This window comes from Centropristis striata, chromosome 5 (genome assembly GCF_030273125.1).
Source record: "Centropristis striata isolate RG_2023a ecotype Rhode Island chromosome 5, C.striata_1.0, whole genome shotgun sequence".
Classification (NCBI taxonomy): Eukaryota; Metazoa; Chordata; class Actinopteri; order Perciformes; family Serranidae; genus Centropristis; species Centropristis striata.
This window is the reverse complement of record NC_081521.1, coordinates 31,526,590-31,549,838: the sequence shown is the minus strand read 5'-3', so window position 1 is coordinate 31,549,838 and position 23,249 is coordinate 31,526,590. Positions and strand designations below refer to the sequence as shown.

General features: G+C 40.1%; 1 protein-coding gene across 2 annotated transcripts in view; it reads right to left on the bottom strand.

Moving 5' to 3' along the window:
• magi3a (membrane associated guanylate kinase, WW and PDZ domain containing 3a) overlaps positions 1 to 23,249 on the bottom strand; it is a 117,990-nt gene that overhangs the window by 27,787 nt on the left and 66,954 nt on the right. For both annotated transcript variants that reach the window (XM_059332420.1, XM_059332422.1), the window contains exons 2-3: positions 18,470 to 18,586; positions 12,656 to 12,775 (exon numbers count right to left, since the gene is read on the bottom strand). In XM_059332420.1, coding sequence (XP_059188403.1) covers positions 12,656 to 12,775; positions 18,470 to 18,586 — 237 coding nt within the window. The remainder of the gene's footprint in view (positions 1 to 12,655; positions 12,776 to 18,469; positions 18,587 to 23,249) is intronic.

The following is a 23,249-nucleotide window of genomic DNA, read 5'->3' as shown; positions in this document are numbered from 1 at the left end:
CAACGCTGCATGTCTTTGGACTGTGGGAGGAAGCTGGAGGACCTGAAGAGAACCCATGCTCACACAGGGAAAAATATGCAAACCGTTTTAAACCACTATACTACCCTTTAGCCTTTATGACGAAATATACTTATGGATATTTGTTTCTTAACGTAATTTGTTGTATAACCCTAATTTGCACCCTACATCACTACATTATACATTACCTTAACCAAGCCCTCAGGAAGTTCGAAGGAGCTTTGAAGCCTGTTTGACACATTGGCCAAACCATGGAATTACAACTTCCAGGTCCGTCAATGCCACGGGGCCAAAATAGACTATATATTTCCCATAGACTAAAACATTGGTGAATCAGCAGGTTTTTCTATGTACATCAACTTCACTGTATCAACACTTAAATGCTCTAACTCCACAACCACCAAACATGGAAGTGAAGATTGGAAAACTGTTGAACTGCCTTGCTTGGAGGATTCTTTCTACCCCTGTGAGAACATCTGGCCCTTATGAGTGTAGAAACACCAAAATGCACACACACATAGTCAAAAAGTATAAATACTGTAGGAACGAATTGCTGATTGTTCTTGGCTTTGCAGCACATCACAGAACAGGAAGAGTCAGCTAAGCAACAGTGCAGCTGCAAAACCACTTTGTTGACACCAAACCAAGACAAGGCCATCTCCCCTAAACTGTAGTAGTTGTTTAAATGTCGTAAAATGACACAGGGGAGTTGGAATGATCTCTACAAATCATATCTGGCAGAGCTGTATTGGTTGGAACAAAACGTGGCCAAGCTTTTACTGTCGTAACTCAATTTCTGGAGCAGTTTCATGGATGATGGAGTGTTTTCCCTCTGTTTTATTGTAAATTAGTCAATGTCCCATTGGATATCTCTGTCACTACTGACCCACACAGTTTTACACCGAATCATTTTACCCACAGTAACATATGCCTCATCCAAAACACAGAAAGCCATCTTTCAAGACCCAAACATGCTGATGATGCACAATCTAGCCGGAGCCTGTGATGTAACAAGAGAGACATGATCTCTCACTGGCTTGTCATCTGCTAAAATGCCGACTGTAAAGCAGGTTTTCCTCATTTGTTTTGTTTTATTCTTCAAGTCCAAATCAATTTTACTGCTTTTTTATGTTTTTTAAAACAACAGACCAAAGCCAAAAAGCCTTGACTGTTGTACTGTCATATTTACTGCCTCATTCCCCTGGGAAATGTGACTACAGCATTTACGCCAAGGTAGGTTCTCAAGCACTCGGTTGCCCCTTTAAGTCTATCAGCTTGCCTTTGCTGTCATGTCGGTGCCTAAGGCGGCAAACAGCCTCACACCACACAGCGAGTCTTCGTCTCTCCTCAACTATAGGAGAGGGGTGACCCACTTTACCACTCACTACCTTCTCTCGTCCTGCAAGAGTATAATGACATAAGAGAAGGGATGAAAACGTCAAAGCACAAGAGGTGAGAAAATAGTTGGGAAAGTATGGTACAAATATTGACTCACTGCTTGTTCTCTGTCTCTGGGAAACCACAACCCTCCAGTGTTTGTGTGGGATTGCAGCGTGGTTTGGACCGAGCTGTGTCTGAGTGGCTGAACATTGTATTGTAACAGTTAAACGGCACATCAGGGAGAGAACAGCTACTGTGACGAAGGAGTCCACCGGGAGGAAGAGCGAGAAATGAGAATGGAACAAAGGAGGGAGGACCAGAGGCAACGGAGGGGGAGAAAGAGACAGCACTTTCTTACTGACAGAAATTTTGTGACAATGGAATTAAGGTTCCACACAAAGCAAAATGAGGCACATTCTGATAAATGCTTTCAAAAGCCTGTTAAAACTGTTGTTTGCTGTATCAAAACTATACAAACTATGTAAACAGGATAGGATACACATTCAATTGCGTCACATGTAAATCCAAAGTGGAAGTAACCATCACAACTTATCTGAGCGTCAGGTTACACATTACTTTATAATTGATCACGGTAATTATGCTAATCTGTGTTTTAATGTATGAAGTATTAATATCAGTTCCTTATCGAAAACCATGAAATCCTTTGCTAGGCTTGTAATTAATAGGATGTTTAATGACGGAATGCAAATTGAGGGAGTTAAATTAGAAGTGGTAATTTGCTCTGTGCACTCTGAAGCTCAAACAAAGGCACACGTAGCCTCTGTAAGTGCCCATTAGCAAGGAGCCGAGAGACAGTGGCCACAATAAGGAACTGCAGTGAGATGGATCGTGTTGTAATTATACTGTACTAATGAGCCGCAGTCATTGATGAGAATATATAACTTCATTCAGTGTGGATATAAAACTGTGCAGCCTGAAAAAAATCACTCAAAAGACTGGAGGCTGGGCTTGAATTAAGTGAGATGTCTCTTTGAGGACTTGGGTCTTTTGGCTAAGTTTATTAAATGAGCAGTTAGTTTGAATCTCATGCGGCCCCTAATTAAGTTTTACTTCGAGTTAGTTCAACAAAATGCAGTTTAATTTAGCATTTATTTTCTGTGACTCTGAGGCACAGCAGTAGCACTCCCCTGCTTTCTATAGTCAGTTCTATTGTTTTTTTAAATGTATTATCATGTTGTAATATAGGAGGTTGGGTAAGATTACTTTGAAATATTGTCAGTTAAATACAATTTACAAAGAAATTGTTGTAATTAGGAAGATAAAACATTGTACAGTCCATTTGATTATGAAGAAATGAAATCTAATTTGAATATTTTCCAACATCAAATATTGAAAATATTGCCAAAAATGCATGAAGCCACAAAAATTTTATTTGTACAAATATTTTTTTAGATCTCTTTAAACAACTCATAACATTTTCAAAAAAAAATCAAATTACCCTTACAAATCAATGCTGGCACAAACTGCAGGTGAACTGTGTGTACTCTACAACGTGTGGGATGCTTTTTAATTAAGACCACATGCAAGACTAAGCTCTTGTAACACAAAAGGAGCAATGACTCGGAATGTTAATGTTCTATTTTCAATGTAAATAAAAAGGAGAGCGATTGTCTAAGAAACCCCGTTTTTCAGAATTTCGTTTCACAAGTAAATAGCCTGAAGTTCCTGATTTTAAAATGAATTCAAATGTAATCTGGGCTCTAAAGGTACATTTGTTTGGACAAATATAATGATAACAACAAAAATAGCTCATAAGAGTTCAATTTAAGAGCTGATATCTATCCATTTTTCATGGTTTTCTTGATATTAACCAAAATAATTATCAAGAAAACCATGAAAAATGGCTAAAACAATTTTTCCATTACTGTACATATGTTTTTGCAATCTGATTACATAACCCTACCTAAACCTGGTAGTAACTATATATCTGCAGTTACATTTAATAGAGTTATAATGCTCAGTCCTCTTAATAATCGAATGTGACATAAAAAGTCCCCTATCCTTCTTTTGATGTAACAACTGCATGCATCACATAAAAACATTTCAACAAGCTCTAGCAATAACATAATAAAGTTAATTATTAAAAACATCTAGGGAATGAGCATCAGAATTGGGCTGGACCAAACGGGTTGATATTTAATTATAAAAGATAAATACTAATTAAATAAGTGTATAAACAGCTAAAGCATATAACTGGTAGGCACAACAGTTAAATAAAAATTGTGAAAGAACAAAAACAAGCCATGCTTATTTGAGCACATTCAAGCAGAAAGCTGTAATGAATTGGTCCACTTGAGAGAGAAGAAAAGCCTTATTTGATAGTATTGAGCATGCCAGAAACTGTCATTGTCAGGGCCAACATGTGTTTGTAAATTAGCCTTACATTGCAGCTGTTGACTGGATAAAAAAGCCAAACTTAACAGATTTATGAAAATTTGTGTTTCAGAATGAGCTGTTTGTCATCGACTTGTTACTATTAGACTGGCAGGGGGGAGAAAGCAGTTTGCCCAGTTCAACATCTAAATTAATTTCCTCATGATTGATGCCAGAGAGAGAGAAAAAACACTGATTTAACCTGTCTGTGGTCCTGATAGATCATTCTGCCTCATTAACAAATGTCCAATGTCTCATTACCAGGACAAAGACCTTCCCTATGAGGATGCCAGGACACATTCTAAATTCAGTCTTCATTTGAATAGGATGTCTGGTCACCCTTTGGCAACCCTGATTATGTCAGAGTGACCACCTCAAATCCTTAATTACTGCCTTACATTAATAGGCTTCTCATTCCTGGAAAAAAAAAGTGGAGGAAAAAAAGCCTGGGAGCCACCATGCTACCAGCTCCCTATGACCATGCGTGTGACTAAAATAGACACCTGTTGGTACGGGCGCTGTATCAACACACCAACATGCTGTCTGCTGTTATCAATCTAATAATGAGCTTGAATTGGATCAAAAATAATAACTGTTATATCTAGGAAAGAAAAAAATCTTCCCACAAACTGTTATACTGGTGGATCAAATATCTGACCTTGGGATTCTACAATATGCTGCACTGTGGGTCGCCCACTCACATGCTTCAGCTATGAGCATTTTAACTAGTTATACAGTAAACAACACATATCATCACTGCCTACATTTACTACTGTGCATTTACTTTCATATACTATGTACAGTGATGGAAAAAAATTGTTAGACCGTTGTTTTCTTCAGTTCTTGTTCATTTTAATGCCTGGTACAACTAAAGGTATATTTGTTTGGACAAATATAATGATAACAACAAAAATAGCTATAAGGGTTTAATTTAAGAGCTGACATCTAGCCATTTTACATGTTTTTCTTGTTAGAGATTTTGGTTATTATCAAGAAAGCCATGGAAAATGGCTAGATGTCGGCTCTTAAATTAAACTAAAATGAGCTATTTTTGTTGTTATCATTATATTTGTCCAAACAAATGTACCTTTAGTTGTACCAGGCATCAAAATGAACAATAAACTGAAGAAAACAATGGTTTGCTCTTTTTTCCAATGACTGTATGTGGGTGTATGCATTATTTATTGTTTGTTTTTGTCTTTAATTCAAAATGTATTTTTTTTAAATCCCTTTTATCTGTTTTATTTATGTTTTTTACTATGTTTTACATTGTACATATTTGTGTACTCCTGCACTGAAGTATTGCACTTGATATCATTATGCATTGCATAATGACATATAAAGATATTCTATTCTATTTTAAAAATACAGACTGACTAAAAGTATAAAAACTGTTGATGAGGCTCATAAACGTCCTGACTTGGTAAGGAGGCGAAGGTTTGTCTAAAAGAGAAGAAGAAAGGACTGGACAAAAATATTACAGCTCTTCACACTGTAAAAATTCTGGTCACCAACAGCTTATGTAATTTCAATCTTGCTTCCCTTTAGTCACGCTGTGGCAAAATGACAAGTACCAGTCGTGTTTAAGGTAACAGCAGCAGAAACAGTGTGCACAGAGGGCTGATCATTTCAGCATAGTGTGATTACATTAAAGCTCTTTTTGCAGCTTTTTTGAGAGTGGTGGGTGGACAGTGTAAAGGCAAAGACATTTTCATTTTAACAGTGGGAGCCAACACTTGCTTGGCACTGTTAGTGGATTACACAGCCATTCACTCATGTTACACATGCACAGTTGTGTTTGCTGCCAATAAGAAGTAGTTTAACTTAAAAGGGAGCTTTTTTAAAAAAAACTTGCTTTGTGTTAAAAGGTTGCTGCGCCCGCAAAGACCCCAAGCTGGAATTTACAGCGATAAGGCCAATGAGTGTTTATGGGTGAGAAGTGTGTATTTATGTGTGTAGGTGTCACACAATTTGTTTTAGTCAGCAGCTGCCAGCATGTCTCATCTCCAACTTGTGATAATCTGTGACCAGAGCTACAGTATATCTGCGATGAGACAAATCTCCTTGAGAGAAACTTTTATAATACAGGTGCATCTCAATAAATTAGAATATCATAAAAAGGTTATTTATGTCAGTAATTCAATTCAAAAAGTGGAAATAACACATTATATAGATTCATTACACACAGAATGAAACAGTTCATGTCTTAATTAATTTACTTTCTTCTTCTTCATTCTAATTTCAATAATTATAATGTTTAAGGCTTACATTTAATGAAGACCAATTTTAAAAACTATGTTTAATATGGAAATGTTGGCCTCTGAAAAGTACGTCCACCTAAATGCACTCAATACTGGGGGGTTATTTGACTTGAACTATTGGAAATGGACTTTTCCATCATATTCTAATTTATTGAGATGCATCTGCTCATTTAGCATGTGAAGTGGTCCTATGTTTTCAAACACAAGTGGACAGTGGAGACACCCCTCATGTTGTGGAACTTTGGGAAAACCTCGTGAAGGTTTTATACTCTCAAGGGCTCAGACTTCCAACTTCCCTTCCAGAGCCCCTCACCGCCGTCGCACCCCCCACCCCAGCCTCACTCTGCGTTTATCCCACTGCCTCTTTGAACCTGCCAGCCACAGTCGCAGAACGTCATTAATCATTGAGGATGGCCTTCCACTCTCTCAGGCAGTGCCCTGGCTGCCCAGGCCTCATCACTGACTGCCAGTGCCCCAGGCGGGTGAAGCCCAGCTTGTGCTCCAGCCTTGGCACAGGGCTCCGGCCCTGCTTGGCATGGATGCCCACACTTCACAAGCCAACCTTGTCAACGCTGCATTCCTCTGCTCCCCTTGCTTGTGTGTGTGTGGTGAACAGCTTCAAAATCACATGTTAGATGACCTGCTCTCTTTCACACACACACACACACACTCACTCACTTTTCACGCACACACTTCCTCTTTAGTTCTTCTCCTCAGTCAGTGCAGTGACAACCAGTATAAATTACACATCCTCCCTGTCTTTTATCTTATTGAGCTGCTCCTATCCATTCTAATGCCGCTTTCTCCATCTCTCCATCTTTGTTTCTTCCACTTTCTGTTCCAGTTTTTTTTGTTGTTGTCTTATTTTATTTGGATGTGCGCAATAACAACACTAATCCGCCTCCTTTGATACCAGCAGTGCAAACCTCAGAGCGGAGGTACTTCTTAATCTCTCATGCCTCTGATTTGCCAGTTTCTCGGAGTGGGCAGCTGTTGCTAGCGCAGCACCTTTGCACCCTCCCTCCTCTGTGACTTCTGGCCTGTTGCCCTGTTTCTATCTAATCCACAGCTATGCAGCTTTGCCTCAGAACTTCACAAAGCCTGTTATACCAAAAACGACCCTATTATAAAATGGTTGTAGGCAATGTGTCCAGCAAAATAAGGGGATGGTAAATGGTCATTTTTTTCCCCCCAGTAAAGTCCATGATTGTCAAGGGGAATACATCGTATACGGCAAAAAGTGGATTTCATCATCTTCCCATCACAACGGCCCTAGCAGGCCAACAACTGCAGACTGTAACTGTCTGTAACTGCTACAATAAAGTACCACAGCACTGTCGTGTCTATAACCCTTTTTTCTTTGCCTCAGCCTTTTATGCTTCTTTCATGGTGTGTAAATCTGTACTATTTTATATTTGCATTACATCCTTCCAATAGGACTCTGTCTTTTGTAATGTGGTTGCATGTTGGGGGTTTAAGATGGCATCATGGGTGAGTGAAATAGTAAGACAGATACAGTATGTTAAATTTGACATACTATGCTCATTAACAGGTTCATACTTCAATTTTGGTTAACTACTAGAATATTTTTTACATGTTTTAACATTGAAAAAACACTTTATTTTTCTCAAACAGTCTGAATATACCTGTATATGTCTATAACGCTCAGTTTAGCTCAGTCTCTTCAAGCCCCCCTTCCTGGAAAAAGCCCAGCCTGCTCTGATTGGTCAGCATGGCAGAAGTTACACCTTCAGATGTTTCTGCTAGAAAGCCCTTTGTGGCAAAAATCTTTTTTTTTTATTTTTTATAGGGAGTGTACATGGGTGGAGGCTTGGAAATATATTTGCAGTATTATTTCTTTTTGGTTGGAAAGTTGTCAGTTAAAATATAAACATGGAAATCAACAAGGCAACATGGAGCCAAACTCACCATGAAATATTGCTGTCAAAGTTTTTTCACTTTGACACTGCACTGACCGATCGACTTAATTTAGCATTTTATGTATGTATAAGCCCAAGTAAACATCAGACTTTAGCAGAAGTACAAGTCAGTCCTCTCTCAGTCTTGTTGCATATGTCGCTCTGTGTACATCTTACAAAATCCCACGCAGGTAGCTGCGTCATGGTTTATTTCCTGTAATTGGGTCGGATTAGATTCACAGTGAAATCAAACCACAGTAGGGTTTGTTTGGAAATGGACGGAGACCCACTCTTGCAATTGGTCTCGGTCCTGTTGTTTTGGTCTGCACCAGAGTACGATTGAAGCATTCACAAGCGACCAAACAAACAGTAACAAGAATTTAACAGCACCACAACTGCAGTTGCATTAAAACAGACTGAACTTTGGGTTGTGAAAGCGCCCTACTGCAATTGAAAAGTCTTAAACATCTGGTTTCTCATGGTATATAAACCCCAGTCTCCTAGATCAGTCCTGTATTTTACCCACCACAATCTCCTTAATGCACATACTTTGTCCCTTTCTATACTACTGCTACTCCTACTACTACTAGTACGACTACTACTACTACTACTACTACTCAGAATGGTTTGTTGAATTCCATGTTTCCAGGCAGCCCTGTAGATTGGTTGGCATTCCAGATAACCAAATTTATGTTCACATGCACTGAAAAGGGGAGTTTTTCATCTTTAACACAATGCAGTATTTTCAGCTGAGATCTTTATTTCAACTGCCGCTTACTCTGAGTTTCAGCAGCGAGAGACACCTGCTTTTCTTGATTTAGCTCGTCCATTTCAGCTCCCTGTCTCTGTCATGAATGATTCATACTACTGGCTTTTCTGTACCGACCACAGTGAGGGGTAGAAAATTGGATATGCCCTAATTCACATACATGCACACACTCTGGCACACACGATAATCTAATTCTCGAGAGTTTCGGCACAGCAAAGGTAGCAAGTATTACTCACACCCTGACACTTTCATCACCCTGCAAAATAAAAACTGGCAAAGTAATCTTTCTTTGTTTTCAGTGCAGTTCAAACTTCCCCATCCACTTCAGTAACGGCTGAGTCAACTTCGCTGCTAAGGCCTTCTTGGAATGCAGAGAGTGAGACTGTTGGTTGAAAATTTAATGGATTAATGCTGAGGAGCCACATCATAAACAGACAATTTTCCTCTTTGTGCTTGGTTAAGTATTTTCCTAATATTGACCTTCTGAATTAACTTTTTATAATGGGTGAGCAATCTTTGAAACTCTCATTGTCTCAGATATTGGCTCCAGCAGAGCAGTGGGAGTGAGTGTCACTCTTGGTTACGGATTAACCATGGATACATCCAGCCACTGTTGTTCGCGGGTCTGGAGGATTAGTCACAGCGGTGAACGTGGCTGCCCAGGTTGAGGTTTCCATTCAGTTGGCCACATATACAGTAAGGCCTCGCTCACACAGAGAAGCGTAACATGCACTGAAGAAGGCATGTCACAAGAGGGGGAAGACAGAGATGAATAATGACTGACCGCAGTGAAAAAGTAGATGGGAATGGAATGCGGTTTCCCCTCCCCGAGTCCTTTACACTCAAAGTTCAGTTCAGTTCAGATTTTGTCCCACAAGAGGAAAATTATTTTTGCAGCGAGGCAGCATGGAAACAATAAAACATAACAAAACAACAGAGGGCATAAAAAGAGTGAATTACTTCACCAACAGCACAAAACAAAAGCCATGGGATTAGAAAACTGCATCAAATGATAAAAACAAGGAGATAAAAGATAAGATAAAGTGCTTTGCTGCACCAAGAGGTCATTTATGGTATCATTAAATTATGTGTTAACTGCATATATAATTAAATCATAATTCTATTCTCTTACACCTACTCTGTATCTCTGATCAAAAAAGAAAGATTTACAGTTCATAAAAGGAAATCTAGACAGTGTTTACACAAAACTTAAGATATTTTCACATTTTTGCTTCGTCCCAGATCCACTTCATCACATCCTTCCATTAAGATAAACTTATAAATAGTAGTATAATACAATTTTATCCTATGATTAAAATTAGAGCCAAGTCAACCATATCTGTTCAGACTCATGACAGTACACAATGCTTTAAATATGGATGTTGTTGCAAAGAAGCGACGATATGCAATATACAATAATACATATAGTTAAAATATTGTGACAAAATATCTGTTATTCAATTGAATAACAATGTGTTTTTGCAGATTGTGGTGTCAGAGTGAGTTAGACCTTTGACCTTTTGGATATAAAATAATTACCTCTTCAGAGTTATGGCCAAAAACGAAATTTGTTAGTTTCTGGTGACTTTCACCTTTGACCTCTAATCTATAACCAGTTCATCCGTGAGTCCAAGTGGACATTCATGCGAAATTTAAAGCAATCCTCTTCAAGCGAGAGACAACACAATAACACCTCTGGCCACTGCTGTATTTGCCGAGGAGGCATAAAACTGTTTTTCTAAAGCAGTGCATCTCTATGTCAAAGGGCCCTTGAAGCTAATTTTCCAATCTACAGTAAACTGGCTGTAGCAGCTAGTGAGACATCTATAGTCAATGACTAACTCACGGTAGGGAAATCATTAATTATGCTGTAAATATCTCGCCCCCTCTTTCTTGCACTCAACTGCCTGTCTGTGTGAAGAAATGTGAAAAAGTTTATCTTGCAGTTTATCTGCAGTGACTCCGAGGTCAAAAGTCTGGGCATTAATGATTAACTTTCTGAAGGCTTCTGAATGTGTGCCTTTAATACACACACTGCTGTGTTACATTAGGCAGGTAGGGGCAGAGCAGATCCATAATTCATCGTGTTGACTAGTTCATAGGTTCAGGGTTGAAGGGCCCGTCTCCCAGGACTGGATATGGGACCGAGGGCAGACGAAAGACTTCCTACACATTTCCGACACAAATGTGTGAAGGACCAGGGTGAAGTTCTTTTCTGCACTAAAATCGCTTGGGAATATATTATCTCAAGCTCTTTCATGTATACACTGACAGGCTTTTGATGACTCGGGCAATGTGTTGACTTCATCCAGTGACCTAATGGTGCACAGCTCAGCAAATTCACAGGAGAACTAATAACCAGGGCACCACGTGGGGATTCATCCTCAGCAGCAGCAGGTCCCCAGGGTGGACCGGGACCCTGAACTGTAGTGATGACTTAATACTCTGTTTCTATGGTTACTATGTCTTTATTCTTTGGGCAGCAGTGTTTCTCTGATGCTCTTCCCGTATTAGCTTTGTTCTATTCTATCTCACATAAGGCTGATTTCACACCTAGCCTATCCAGTGACAATCTTCCTGGCTCTTCAAATTGAACTCTGACAGCAAAAGTGTCCAACCACAAGATTTAATGATAGTGTTTATATGATTTTAGCATCAATTCAAAGGCTAAACTTCTATTACATCCACCTGCGATCTGTAAAGGCAGAGCATAAAGCCTGTTTATGTAACACACCTTGAGAGTGCTGGATTTTTTCTGATGCATCAGAGAGTGAAAAGGAGTTTTAAAGAAAGAAGTGTGTTGTCTTTAGGTTCTGCTCCGTTTATTTTGTCAGTTACTCATAAAAAATTAACCTTCAAATGATATTATCCTGTTCGTCCTGTTCCCACCTGTTGCTCATTATTCATAACATGAGGTCGAGTTGCAGTCTCAACAGATAAGGCTCATAATCACTTATTTATTAGGGAAAACATAAATATACACATTAAAGGCAGAAAGGTGCTGCACGACCTGTCGTCAGTTACCAAAACTGACTTCTTTATTCCAGATGCTTCTGGCCCCCTTGCACTTTGGACAGATTTTTGGTGGCTTGAATGGCCAATGACAAATAGTTTATCTAATATAGGGCATATTCAACCCTGTGGAGTCACCGAAAATGCTGGCACATTACGTCTTTGTGATGTCATGGTTAACTTCCCTCTTAGGAACTGGCTTGAAACTCCATGCCAGTTTTTGTTTGCTGATGTTGGCCAAGTAAAACAAGATAAGACAAATATATTTAGAATAAAAGTATAGAACTGGATGTTATCCTCATTTTGCAACCTGTGTTCACATTTGCAACATTTAAAATTCTTTATTGAGCATGACTGTGTTATGTAAGTAAAAAAAAAATCTACTTCTCAAATTCCAATCTTATTTTTTGTTTGTTTGTTTTTTCGATTAAAAATGTTGATGCAGTGAGTCAAAGTGAGAAAAAAATCTGTCTGGTCATATAGGTGAGGTTATGCTGAAAAAAATATAACAAGTCATGCTAAACATTTTTAAGTGGTATATGCAGGCAGAATGAAAAGTAATCAAAAACTGACGCAATAGCCCAAGACTCCCAAGGGTCAACATGAAGCTCAGTTCAAGAATTTCAGAGAACCAATATGGCTGCAGATGATTTGAAGCTTTCTGTTGATGCAGTAACCTTTTTCTGAAGAAAAAAAGATGTGCTTGATGTACATCCAACAGGATTTGGATAAAGGTCATTTTACCTGCTCATAAAATAGTCGCTCAGCTCTGCACATTGTAGTCTAGTTCCTTTTTGCACCAAGTCTTGCCCTAAATGTGCTGCAATTGGTCATCCACGCCATTTTTTACACCCTCCTTCATAGTGTTGTGGAGTTGTAGTATGTGTTGCAGTGAAACATACCATCATAGGTGCCACTCTCCAGCAGCAGTCCACTTTCTTCCAGGTCACGGAAGTCTCCCACACTGATGAAATTGTAGTCCACCCCAGGAACTTCCCCCTCTCTAGGCAGCCGAGTGGTACCTGCCAACAACGACACAGTTAAAGACAAAAGGCAAACAGGCTGAATGTGCCACTAGCTGACTAGGATGGGGGTGCGGCAGGGAAGCTGGAAGTGACACTGTATCCAACATGCCCACAGGGATATGATTCAAGTCCAAATACAGCACTCAGGGGTGAATCTGTGTCTACATCATGAATAGTCAACAGAGCTGGGACCACAAAGCTATGAATACATTATTAAAATATGAAACAGTGAAAAAAAAACATCAACTACAGAGCAGCAGCACAGCTGTTAGAATACAGAGCAAGTGAAACTGATGATAATGATAATGAACAGGATTTTAATTGCACACTTTTACTTTGTCTTCAGTGAGCAGCAGCGCCACTTTTATTCCTTCAGGGCTCAATTAAATACTATAGTAATGCACTACACAAGTGAGGAGAATTAGGGAAGATGGCTTTTGCAAGTTTGGCATTCAGTACATGAATGTATAGAATCTAACTTTACTGTTGACCTTCTGCATATTTCTTAAATAATCACACAACTTTCATATCTGCTGTGCATTCACAAAGCCATTTTACTCATTATCCCACATGCAGCCTGGTTTCCATGGCAATATAATGACTAAACATAAGTGTAGAATAGGGACTTGTCCATTTAATGCTACTTAAGTAAAATTTTTATTTATGCCAGACCTTTTCTAAGACACCCCTATTTGCAATAAACCAAACAATTAATTTGTGAGTGCCACCACGACATTTTTACGGGTAAAATCCTTTCCAATAACTCTAAAGATTACAGCCTTACCACGTTTCCAACACTGGGGAAAGATTTGTTCACGTTCATAAACCAAGGCTAAACTCACCAAGGACATGGGAGTAAAAATCAGTGACATGTTTTACAGTGTATTGTCCACTTATGGCAGATGTGATGGACAAGGTCAGTTGCTTTATAGCTGAAACGATCTTGAAGCAACAGTTTCAACATTTTACTCAAAGATGTTTACTTCTGTTTTTTTACCCAAAGCACACATCCGCTCCAAAAGTGAAGCACTACTCTGCATTCATTAAATAATAATGGACCATAACTGCTGCAACTGGTTAAAGAAAGTGTCATGTTTTGCCTCCTTGATACTCTCATCTGCGAGACACTGAACACATATTGTTATGAAAATGATTTTACGCTCCCCAACATGCCGACTCTGCTTACCGTCAACTTAGATGTAATCAGGGCTTTTTACGATACCTCGGCTGAACTGCTCTGCTATCTGGATGCACTGCAAGCACGAGGGAATTTAACTCAGAGTTTAATAGGAACCTATCCCCGTTCTTAATTTTCTTTCTGTGTCAACATCCATCCTGACTGCAGTATGAGCCATCACATCTGAAACAGCTTAGTCTGTTGCAGAGGCAATCTTTTATTCTGTCAAACAGAGCAATCAGAGGAGACCAGCAAAGCCACAAAAGGAGAAAATATAAGCTCGTTTTTGAAGAAAGAAAGAAAGAAGGGGAAATGTTGTTATTTAGTCTTGTTTAGTCAGCTACCGTATCTGAAGATGATGAAATGAGTTGGATCAGTTTTTAGCACCCTTATAGTTCAAACACCATCATGTGCTTTTGTAATTATAGTTCTGTCATATGATGTCTCAAGTGCAGCTGTAACATTAAGAGGTGATGGAAAGACTGTTATAGCTTAACAGGAACAGGGAACAGAGGCGGTGGATGCTATCTGCTCTCATCCCTTTTAGATTAGCGAGTTCACAAAGTCTTCAGCTTCCAAACGTGGACAGCTGTGAGGACTGAAGAGCACGCTCACATTCCACTCATTGACAGACTGGAACTGCAAATATTGTTGAAACTGGAAATCTAGCTGTAATGTGAGAAGCAGCGCTGGGATACGGAGCTTTGAAGCGAAGACAAGAGGAAATTTGCTGCCATTTCTCAGCGGAAAAGAGCGCACTGTTTTAACTTCCATCTTGAGTGCTGTTCCTCGCAAGCCTCTCTTTGAAGAGATGAAACAAGCGCATGGAAACATTACAAGACAAAAGCATCACACTAGAGCAAATGAAAAAAGTGCTAGACAGTAGGCACCGAGTCTACAGGCCATAACAACAATACATAACCATACATTGTTTTATGTGTTTTGTGTGTTTCCCTCCAAGCAGGTTGAACTCCCACTCAGTGGGACTCCAGAGACAGACCACCAAGTCTCACTGATGCTAACTTCAGCTAAACAACAGGGAAGAAAAAACAAAACAAAAAGGAGTAAAACCACTGTAGAAATATACTGACAGACTGGAGGAACTTCAGTACGGTGATGCATGTTTTTAAGTTAATAAAACTAACTTTTAATCCAATTATATAATATATATGGTAACACCTTATTTGAAGGGGTATGCATAAGACTGACATGACACTGTCATAACCATGACATGACAGCTGTCATTAAGATGAAGGAGGCTTTAAGCTTGCTAATGATTGTTGTCATTAAGTATCATTCAGTCAATTATGTCACCTTAAATGCAAAGTTGACATTGTTTGAGACGGCTGAAACTGTCACGGCAAAGAAAAACAGAGGAAAACTCCTCCCAATAATGTGTAAGTACACTTAAGTTGTTGACCAAGGTATTTATAAATCAGTATCATGATCTGTTTAACTTCTTCCTTACTTCCTGTTTGCACATACATGATCACAAATGTTAAAAGAAACTTTTTTTTTGTTTAAAGAACAAGTATTCCTCTTTTGTTTTTTCCCCCCAAAAGTACAAAATGTCTATGTCGGGGCCCTCTGTTTGAGGAAGTTATCCTACGTTTTTGTCAAAGACATCCCAAACAATTTCAACTTTGCATTAAAGGTGACATAATTGACTAAATTACACTTAATGACAGCATTCATAAGCCTACATAAAGTCTCCTTCATCTTAATGACAGCTGTCATGTCATGGTTATGACAATGTCATGTCAGTCTTATGCATACCCCTTCAAATAAAGTGTTGCCATATATATTTTACTCATGATGTCATTTTGTTTAAGTTTAGAACAAACCTATGGAAAACTTGACTGATGTTGTTTATATCTGATTTACTGAGCCTCCACGAGATTTATTAGATAGTATGAAAACAAATGGTGGATTTGATCATAACGTTTGAGATGCATCCATTAGAGCCATATAACATACACTAATACATACTATGCATATACTGTGAGTGTGAGGTATAATAGTGGAATAAAAAAATCGCATAAATCTCCAATCTGATCTTCTGGATCTCTGGTTTCTAACTGGTCTGATCTATTCAGCACTGCTATGTAAATAGTGCTTGTAAAGACCGAGGTGGGAAAAAAAATGTCTTTACGTTCAGTCACAGCTTCAGTAACACTGAGCATGTGTTCTACCCCAATGATATGCAAAATATAACGACAGGCAGCTGCTTTATGTAATATGCATCCAAACATCATGAGCCATTTGAATCCTGATATCATAGTAAATTGTAAGTATTATCATTCATTACTACAGGAAACCTAACAAAGAATACGGATTACTGATATTCAAGAATAATATTGGTTCAAAGACATCTTATCTTATAATTTCTTCTGCGTCAAGGAGAGATTGAATCGCATTGCATGTCATGATCGGTTTGATAAAGGTTATGCAATTAAACAAAAAAGAGTATGAGGTTTGAGGCAACGTAAAGAAAGAGAGAAAAAAATCAGGATCAAGTAGCAAGGTTCACCTTGTAGCACTTCCATTTATTCCCTGAGGCCTGCATTTATAATTTATACTGTAGGCCAGTGTCGCTTCTATGAAATACAGAAGGTAAGACTGTATTTGATATGAATCCCATTTAACTTTTTATCTCTCTGTAGTAGGAATGTGATGAGCTACATCAGTGCAAAGCTATAGTCTGTCTTTTGTCTAAGTGGCTTAAAAACCTAAAAGTAACCCTCTTCAATCTTCTCAAAGAAATTGCAAGGATTGAAAACCTGGGGCATTTTTTTTTTTTTTATTTCCACCATCCTTTCTCATTCTTTTTTTAATCTGGCAATGAGACTTGTGGAGCTGATTGCCGTTCCGTGACGGATATTAATGTACAGGGATTGGAAGGAAAAATAGAGGTAGTTGGTGGTGGAGTTGGGGGTCGGGATTTAGCCGCCAGGCTTCAAGGATTTCGTGGAGCGCCGGACCCCTGGCACTGTCTTGAGCTCCTGTCATCTTTTATGGGAGGCAGGAGTGACACTTAATGAAGCCGTGCTGTGTGTAGCGCGAGAAGGAAGTCATGCTTGTCTCACTCTGAGATACCATTCTGGCTGCTGTAATGAGCATGGGCATCATGCTGCAGTGGCTATTTAGGCTCCTGGCGTGGTCACTGCGGCTCAGTGTGCTGTGATAAGCCACTGGCAGAGGCCAGCATGAGCAGAGTGGACATGGGACATATGCTGAGCCACTGAAGCCAGACTACAATGTGTCGCACGGGATCCACATGGCACTCGTTTTTAAATCTTCGATGTTGACTCTCTAACGTAGACTCAAATGTAGAGAATCGGGTAATACTAGAACACGATGTGCCATGTCAGTGCTTCAACAGCTGTAATAATCCTATTGAGATGTAACAGATTAAGATGTTACTGCCAATTCCCTATACTGCAGATAAATAGCTTAGCAGCTTGGAGGCTTTGTGTTTTTTTTTGTAGTGTAAATTGTTTTATACGTTTCTTCAGCAAATCTGTCGGCAGAGTCACTCAGCAGCGGGATGAGAGAGGAGAAAGCCCTGCTGATTATGTCATTATCACCCATTAATCATTAATGCTTTATTGTACATTAAATGCAACACGAAATGACACTTTTTAAATTCTCTCCATGCAATATGTCAGAAATGAGAGCTTTCGAAAATGCTAACTGAGGGTACAAAGATAAAAAACGATGTCTGGAGCAGTGATTAATGAGAAAAAGTTATTTAATTTTTTAAAAACTCATCTGTGCAGCCGAGAGAATTGCAGCTGCTCTTTCATTTACGCCTGCTGGCCTTGATGTCCGCTTTACAATCACTCGGGTATAAAAACAAAATCGTTCCGTCCTAGTTATTTATTATTCCATTTTATAAAGGAGCAGCAAAGCGGACGTGCAAAGAAAAAAAAAAAACTCAGGTAGAGAAAGGGACGAGAGAATAGACGAAAAAGTTGACAGCACACTTTCACACCTAAAACTGTAAGATAACTGCAGTCTGAATATAATCAGGAACTGAAAATGAATGTCTCTTTAAATTCAATACGTCTCAAAATATATTTTCATTACATTAAACATAAAAACCGAAAGAGAAAGTACGCCATTCCCCTTGATTCTAAATTTGTACAAGCCCTGAAGTCTTACATCAGATTGTACTCATGGTAGATAATGTTAGCCTTCCGTATCAAAGTCTACTCAGGTTTTCCTAGGACGTCATTAAGTCTAAAACCCCGGGTGCTTTTACTAATAATGATGAGATTATGAGGAGAATAGCAAAGGTTTGATGGGCCGACACTGAGGAGGAAAGGAGAAAAGTGACTGGAAAATAAGTTAAAAGTGGATTTATAGAAATTGCAGGCAAGAAAATGGGTGCTACGATGCAGACCGAGCTGCAGACGGCAGACCAGGCTCCATCTGGAGGGGTCAGAGGGCAACAAGCTGAGCCCAGACAGGGAGGGGAGACTGACATGCCCAAGGCTGTAGAGGCTACTCACAGGGAATGGTGCGTAGGTACAGGTTGTCCCTGATCACCTGCTGGAGCTTGTGGTCCAGGGAGCCCTTCTGAAACTGCAGGCTGAGGTAGTGGCGCAAATCAGTGTTCAACACCTTACCTAGAGGAAAGGGAAGAGAAATCTGGGTCAGTCCGACACTCAAATCATGCAGGAGGGTATCTACATGGAGCTCATTTACAAACTCTGATTATTTAATTGTGAAACAATCAAAGAGACATTCTGATATTTAATATTCATAACAAGCTCGGCGACACTCCCCTGACGGACAAATCAACAAATCAAGAGGGTCCTTGTCCAGACAGCAATTACTTGTACCTGAGAAGGCTAGGTGCTAAGTGGTAAATATATTGAAGCTGTCATATGTGATGAAACATTAATTAATTGGGCTCTTTCATTAAAATAAAGATGCATGCATGACAAGAACACAACATTGGGACTGTTGCTTTTCGGGAATATCGGCACTTCAAACCAAGTCTGAGCAAGTGAAGGCGCTGCACAGTCATCTTCAAGGAGGAGGGAAATTTATAATTCTCCTCTGAGCGACAGAATGTCAGAAGAGAGGAAACGGGGAGATAAAGAGAGAAAGAGGAAACAGAGAGAGAATTCCCTTGTGTTTGCTATAGTAGCACTCTTCTTTTGTGCGGACTCCAGCTGTGTGTGGAGCCGCTTCCTCGGGAAGGGACACACAGATGTGCTTTGAATATGGCTTCAGTTACACCGTGGGCATCAATAGCCAGCGCTCACTCCTCAAAGCTGTCTGGCAGGGGGTACATGATTAACCTTTACTCATGACTGAGGTAGTGAGCATGAGGGTCCACTATCTACATAAGACATCATGTTGCAGTTGTCGCAGCAACACGCATGTCATCAAAATCTAGTTTCATGCTACATCTGCTTTTGCTTTTTTGTGTGGTTTCAAACACAAATCTACAAGGTCAGAGTGTGGTAATGTTTGCTGCCACATTCTCTGATGCAGTAGATCTTCTGCAGATGAGAAAATGTTGACAAATCCCAATCAAGCAGAAAGCAGGCTTTGAGATCAGCATTAAGCTACTGTGAGGAGCATCAGTCAGTATGATAATACACCTCAAGACACCCACAGAGATTGTTAAGACATGACTTTTCCCATCGTGAGACTAATTCTGCGTTCTAATCTGATTATTTTACCATACTGCACAGTTCTGAGTCAGTGTGCCACACACAACACAGTCAAAAGTCACTCTTGCTTTGATTTCAATACGAAGCATTTTTCAACTCCGTTTGAATCATATTCACCCATACACACACACACACACACACACACACACACAAAGACTCGTCTTTCAAACCAGTGGCAGGGTTCAAAACTGAAAAAGTTTGCTGAAAGAAACAGAATAAAACATCATCACATTGCGTAGTAAGAAAGAGAAATATTCCCACAGTAAAAGTAAAAGAAAATTTTAAAGTGAGGAGCATCCTACGCATCCCACACTCTACAAGAACTCAACTCTGAAACTTGAGCAGCATTTTTTATGATACCCATTTTCAGCAGGAAGTATTGAAGGATGGACTTGGCTGCTGGGGAGTAAAAAGCTATCGCTTGCCAAATTCAAAAATATTGTAAATTAAATGAAGTTCTCTTATTCATTCCCTAAGGCGGTAACACAGCTACCGCTGGGACTGCAGATCAGTGGCGTGATGTAGCCTGGCTGAGGGGGTCGATTCTTCACCCTTAACATCTGCAGTTGAAACTATTTTTATTAAAAGCTTCTTTTTTAGTTTCTTGCTTACTGGGTGTTTAACACAACTCAATAATTTTGCTCTGCAGGCGTACACACAAGCTAATAATTCAAGTGATTACGGAATTCCAAGGCTCCTGAGTGTGCCTGCTGCTTTACTTAAGTTGAAACAGTCCAGTAACAAGTGAGGGCCAAAGCCAAGGGAAGCATGGCTCTCCATTATGCAACACTATAGACTTTTTATTGGCACAATGAATGTGAGGAATTTAGGTCAAGGAAACAAAAGCTGGGACCGGCTACGCTTTGCAACTAGAAAGCCACAAGCCTGTGGTCCATGTTCCCAGAAGCTATGAGACATGAAAAACCCCAAAACACACACAAACAATATACATCCCGTTCCCTCCCCTCGCGGGTCAGGCCTGTTCCCATGTTAAAGTGGGTGGGAGTGATTCCGCCTTTCTCAGGGCTTTTATCATGCTTGGATTTGCCGCCCTGGATTCATTTTCACACACTGCCTTAAAAAGATCAGCTGGTTTCACTATGGACAATGGGTGGAGCTAATTGCTACCACAGGATTCCTGCAACTAAGGGTAAACACCCCACTGGGTCAACAAAATCAATCTCTCTTTCTCTCTCATCCACACACACACACACACACACACACACACACACACACACACACAAATGCATGCAAATCACCTCCCCTGCCCAAAGCAAACTCCCACTCAAGTGCTTCTAACAGGGTAGTCTTTGTGGCCCGCCTGTCAGGTTGTGTTAGCGCGCTACATCATATCTCCAGAGACGGAGAGAGAGAGAGAAACAGAGAAGGGAGGGAGCAGCAACTCTCAGCTTCCCGCTAGGTTACAAGGCAGCGCATCACTGGCCTGCCAGGCGGGTAGTACGAGGCATGTGGGACACAATGGGGGCCTTTGTGCCTTGTCATCTGGCTATTAGACACTCTCATACATGGGGAGTGTGTGGGAGTTGGTGGGGAAAAGGGGGGGGGGCTGCAGTTCAAGGATGGCGAATCATTAAAAACAGAGGGAGCGAGGGTGGCGCAGGGTGGAGGGAGAGGGGGGTGTTTGCGGAGAGGAGTCATGATAATGCATGGGAACACACGTGGAAGCTCACCCCGCCTCTCTCCTCCTGCCCTCTCATCATTATTCTATCGCTCCATCTCTGACTGTGCGTCTTTGCCTCGCTGCGGAGATTCATCAGCCCTGGCAGATCTCCGCAGGGCTCCTCACACCTATGTTTGAGATCACTTTCTGAATAACTATCAGCCTTCCCTGCATCTCCCCTTTTTCTTTCTTCAACTGCTTGCCACTTAAACTTTGTATACTTTCATTTCACAAGGGTTTGCTCTCAAGTGATGGGTGCATCTACCTGTCGCTGAGCCCCCTGTCCTCCACCTCTTATGAAAGCAAATAAAAACAAGCTCTGGCTCCGTCTATATTTGCTGTTAGCGTTCAGTATTTACACATATGTGTAAAAGGCGGTCAGAGGAGGAGGAGAGAAGAAACATGAGGAGAGGTCTTAGAAAAAATCAATAATAAAAGATCTAAGTAAAGACAAGAAACATAGTGTATGGATGTACTAACAAAAGCCTCGCTTTCTATCCGTCTCTCACTGCATACACAGAAATGAAAATAAAACACATGCTGCTGCCCATCATTCTTTCCCCACTCCCTTAGGACACTAAGATTTTGGTATCCGCCATGGGAAACTGCTACTCTCAGCTCACCTCACCATCTGTCATTTTCTGTAACTGATGTCAAAACTATTGAAGCACTTTTCAAAAAGTCTTTTGTTGAGAGACAAGTTGTTTTTAGCCAAAAGACCCAAGAAGAACTTCACTCCCTTCTACTATTATAAAAGAGGTTTAGCAGCATGGGCCACCCTTTTTGACTCAAATTTTCTGCTGCATTTCACACAGTTAAAGGCAACAGCAGAGCAAAGCATTCAAAATATCCAGGATCTTTTGGAAAAATAAAGAGTTTTGGATTTTTTTTGCCAACTTCCAAAGTATTTGGACGAGGTTCTTTGAAATGCTACTGTCGGCATGCTAACATGCTTACAATGACAAGTCCAGCATGCTGTAGTTTGGGAAATTGGCCATAAACCAAAGCATCAGACAAATTGAAGTTATGATCTAATGGCGGTGATGATAAGTCAAGATATTGCCAAAGTTATTTAATTCCAATACTGAGGAGAACACAAATGTCTGAACCAAATGTCATGGAAATCAATCCAATAGTAAATGAGAACCTTAGGATGGCACTAGGGGAAAAAAATAGGAAATAACAGAAGTCAACAAGCATCGATCTCTGGGGACCATGAACATCTTTACCAAATGCCATCAAAATCCATCTAGACCAAAGTGGTGGACCACTGTTGCTTAGTTGCTAAAACTATGGTCATGACCTAGAATTTTGATTGAATTGTAAAAAAAAAAAAAAAAGTTGGCAAAGAGAGAAATACTGAAATACTGCAACTTTCTGGCACAGAAGCTTTCCACACCAGATACCGAGCACTCAGGTGAAACTCCCAGTCACAGGGCTGCATGCATTTGGCACAGAAACCATTCTGCCAAAAGCGAAAAAGACCTGTCTTCTCTGAAATCCCTGCAGCTTGGCTCACTTCTTGGCACATAAGCATGCCCTCGCTTCAATGGGGCCAAAACAATTGGCCAACAGTGAAGATATTTACACAGGCGTCCTGTAAATGAGCAGTCAAATTACAATAGGCTCGCACTGACACAATGCTTCTGCTAAATGAGAGCGAAAGCAATGCAGAGATGTCACCAGCAGGGGTGTCAGTGGGCGTCTAATGAGGCAATTCTCTGACAGTAGTGCAGCTCCGGAAACAGCGAGAAAGCCCCTGCCATCTGCTAATTACCACCTTGTTAGGTTCATTTGGCAACTCAGGGTAACAGAATGTCGTGCCTCATTCTGTGTGACAGGCAGAACGAGCATAAACAGTGTATTGACATCTAACAGACACCCAGTTTCTTCAGTTTTGCCTTAAAATGGCAATTCTGGCAT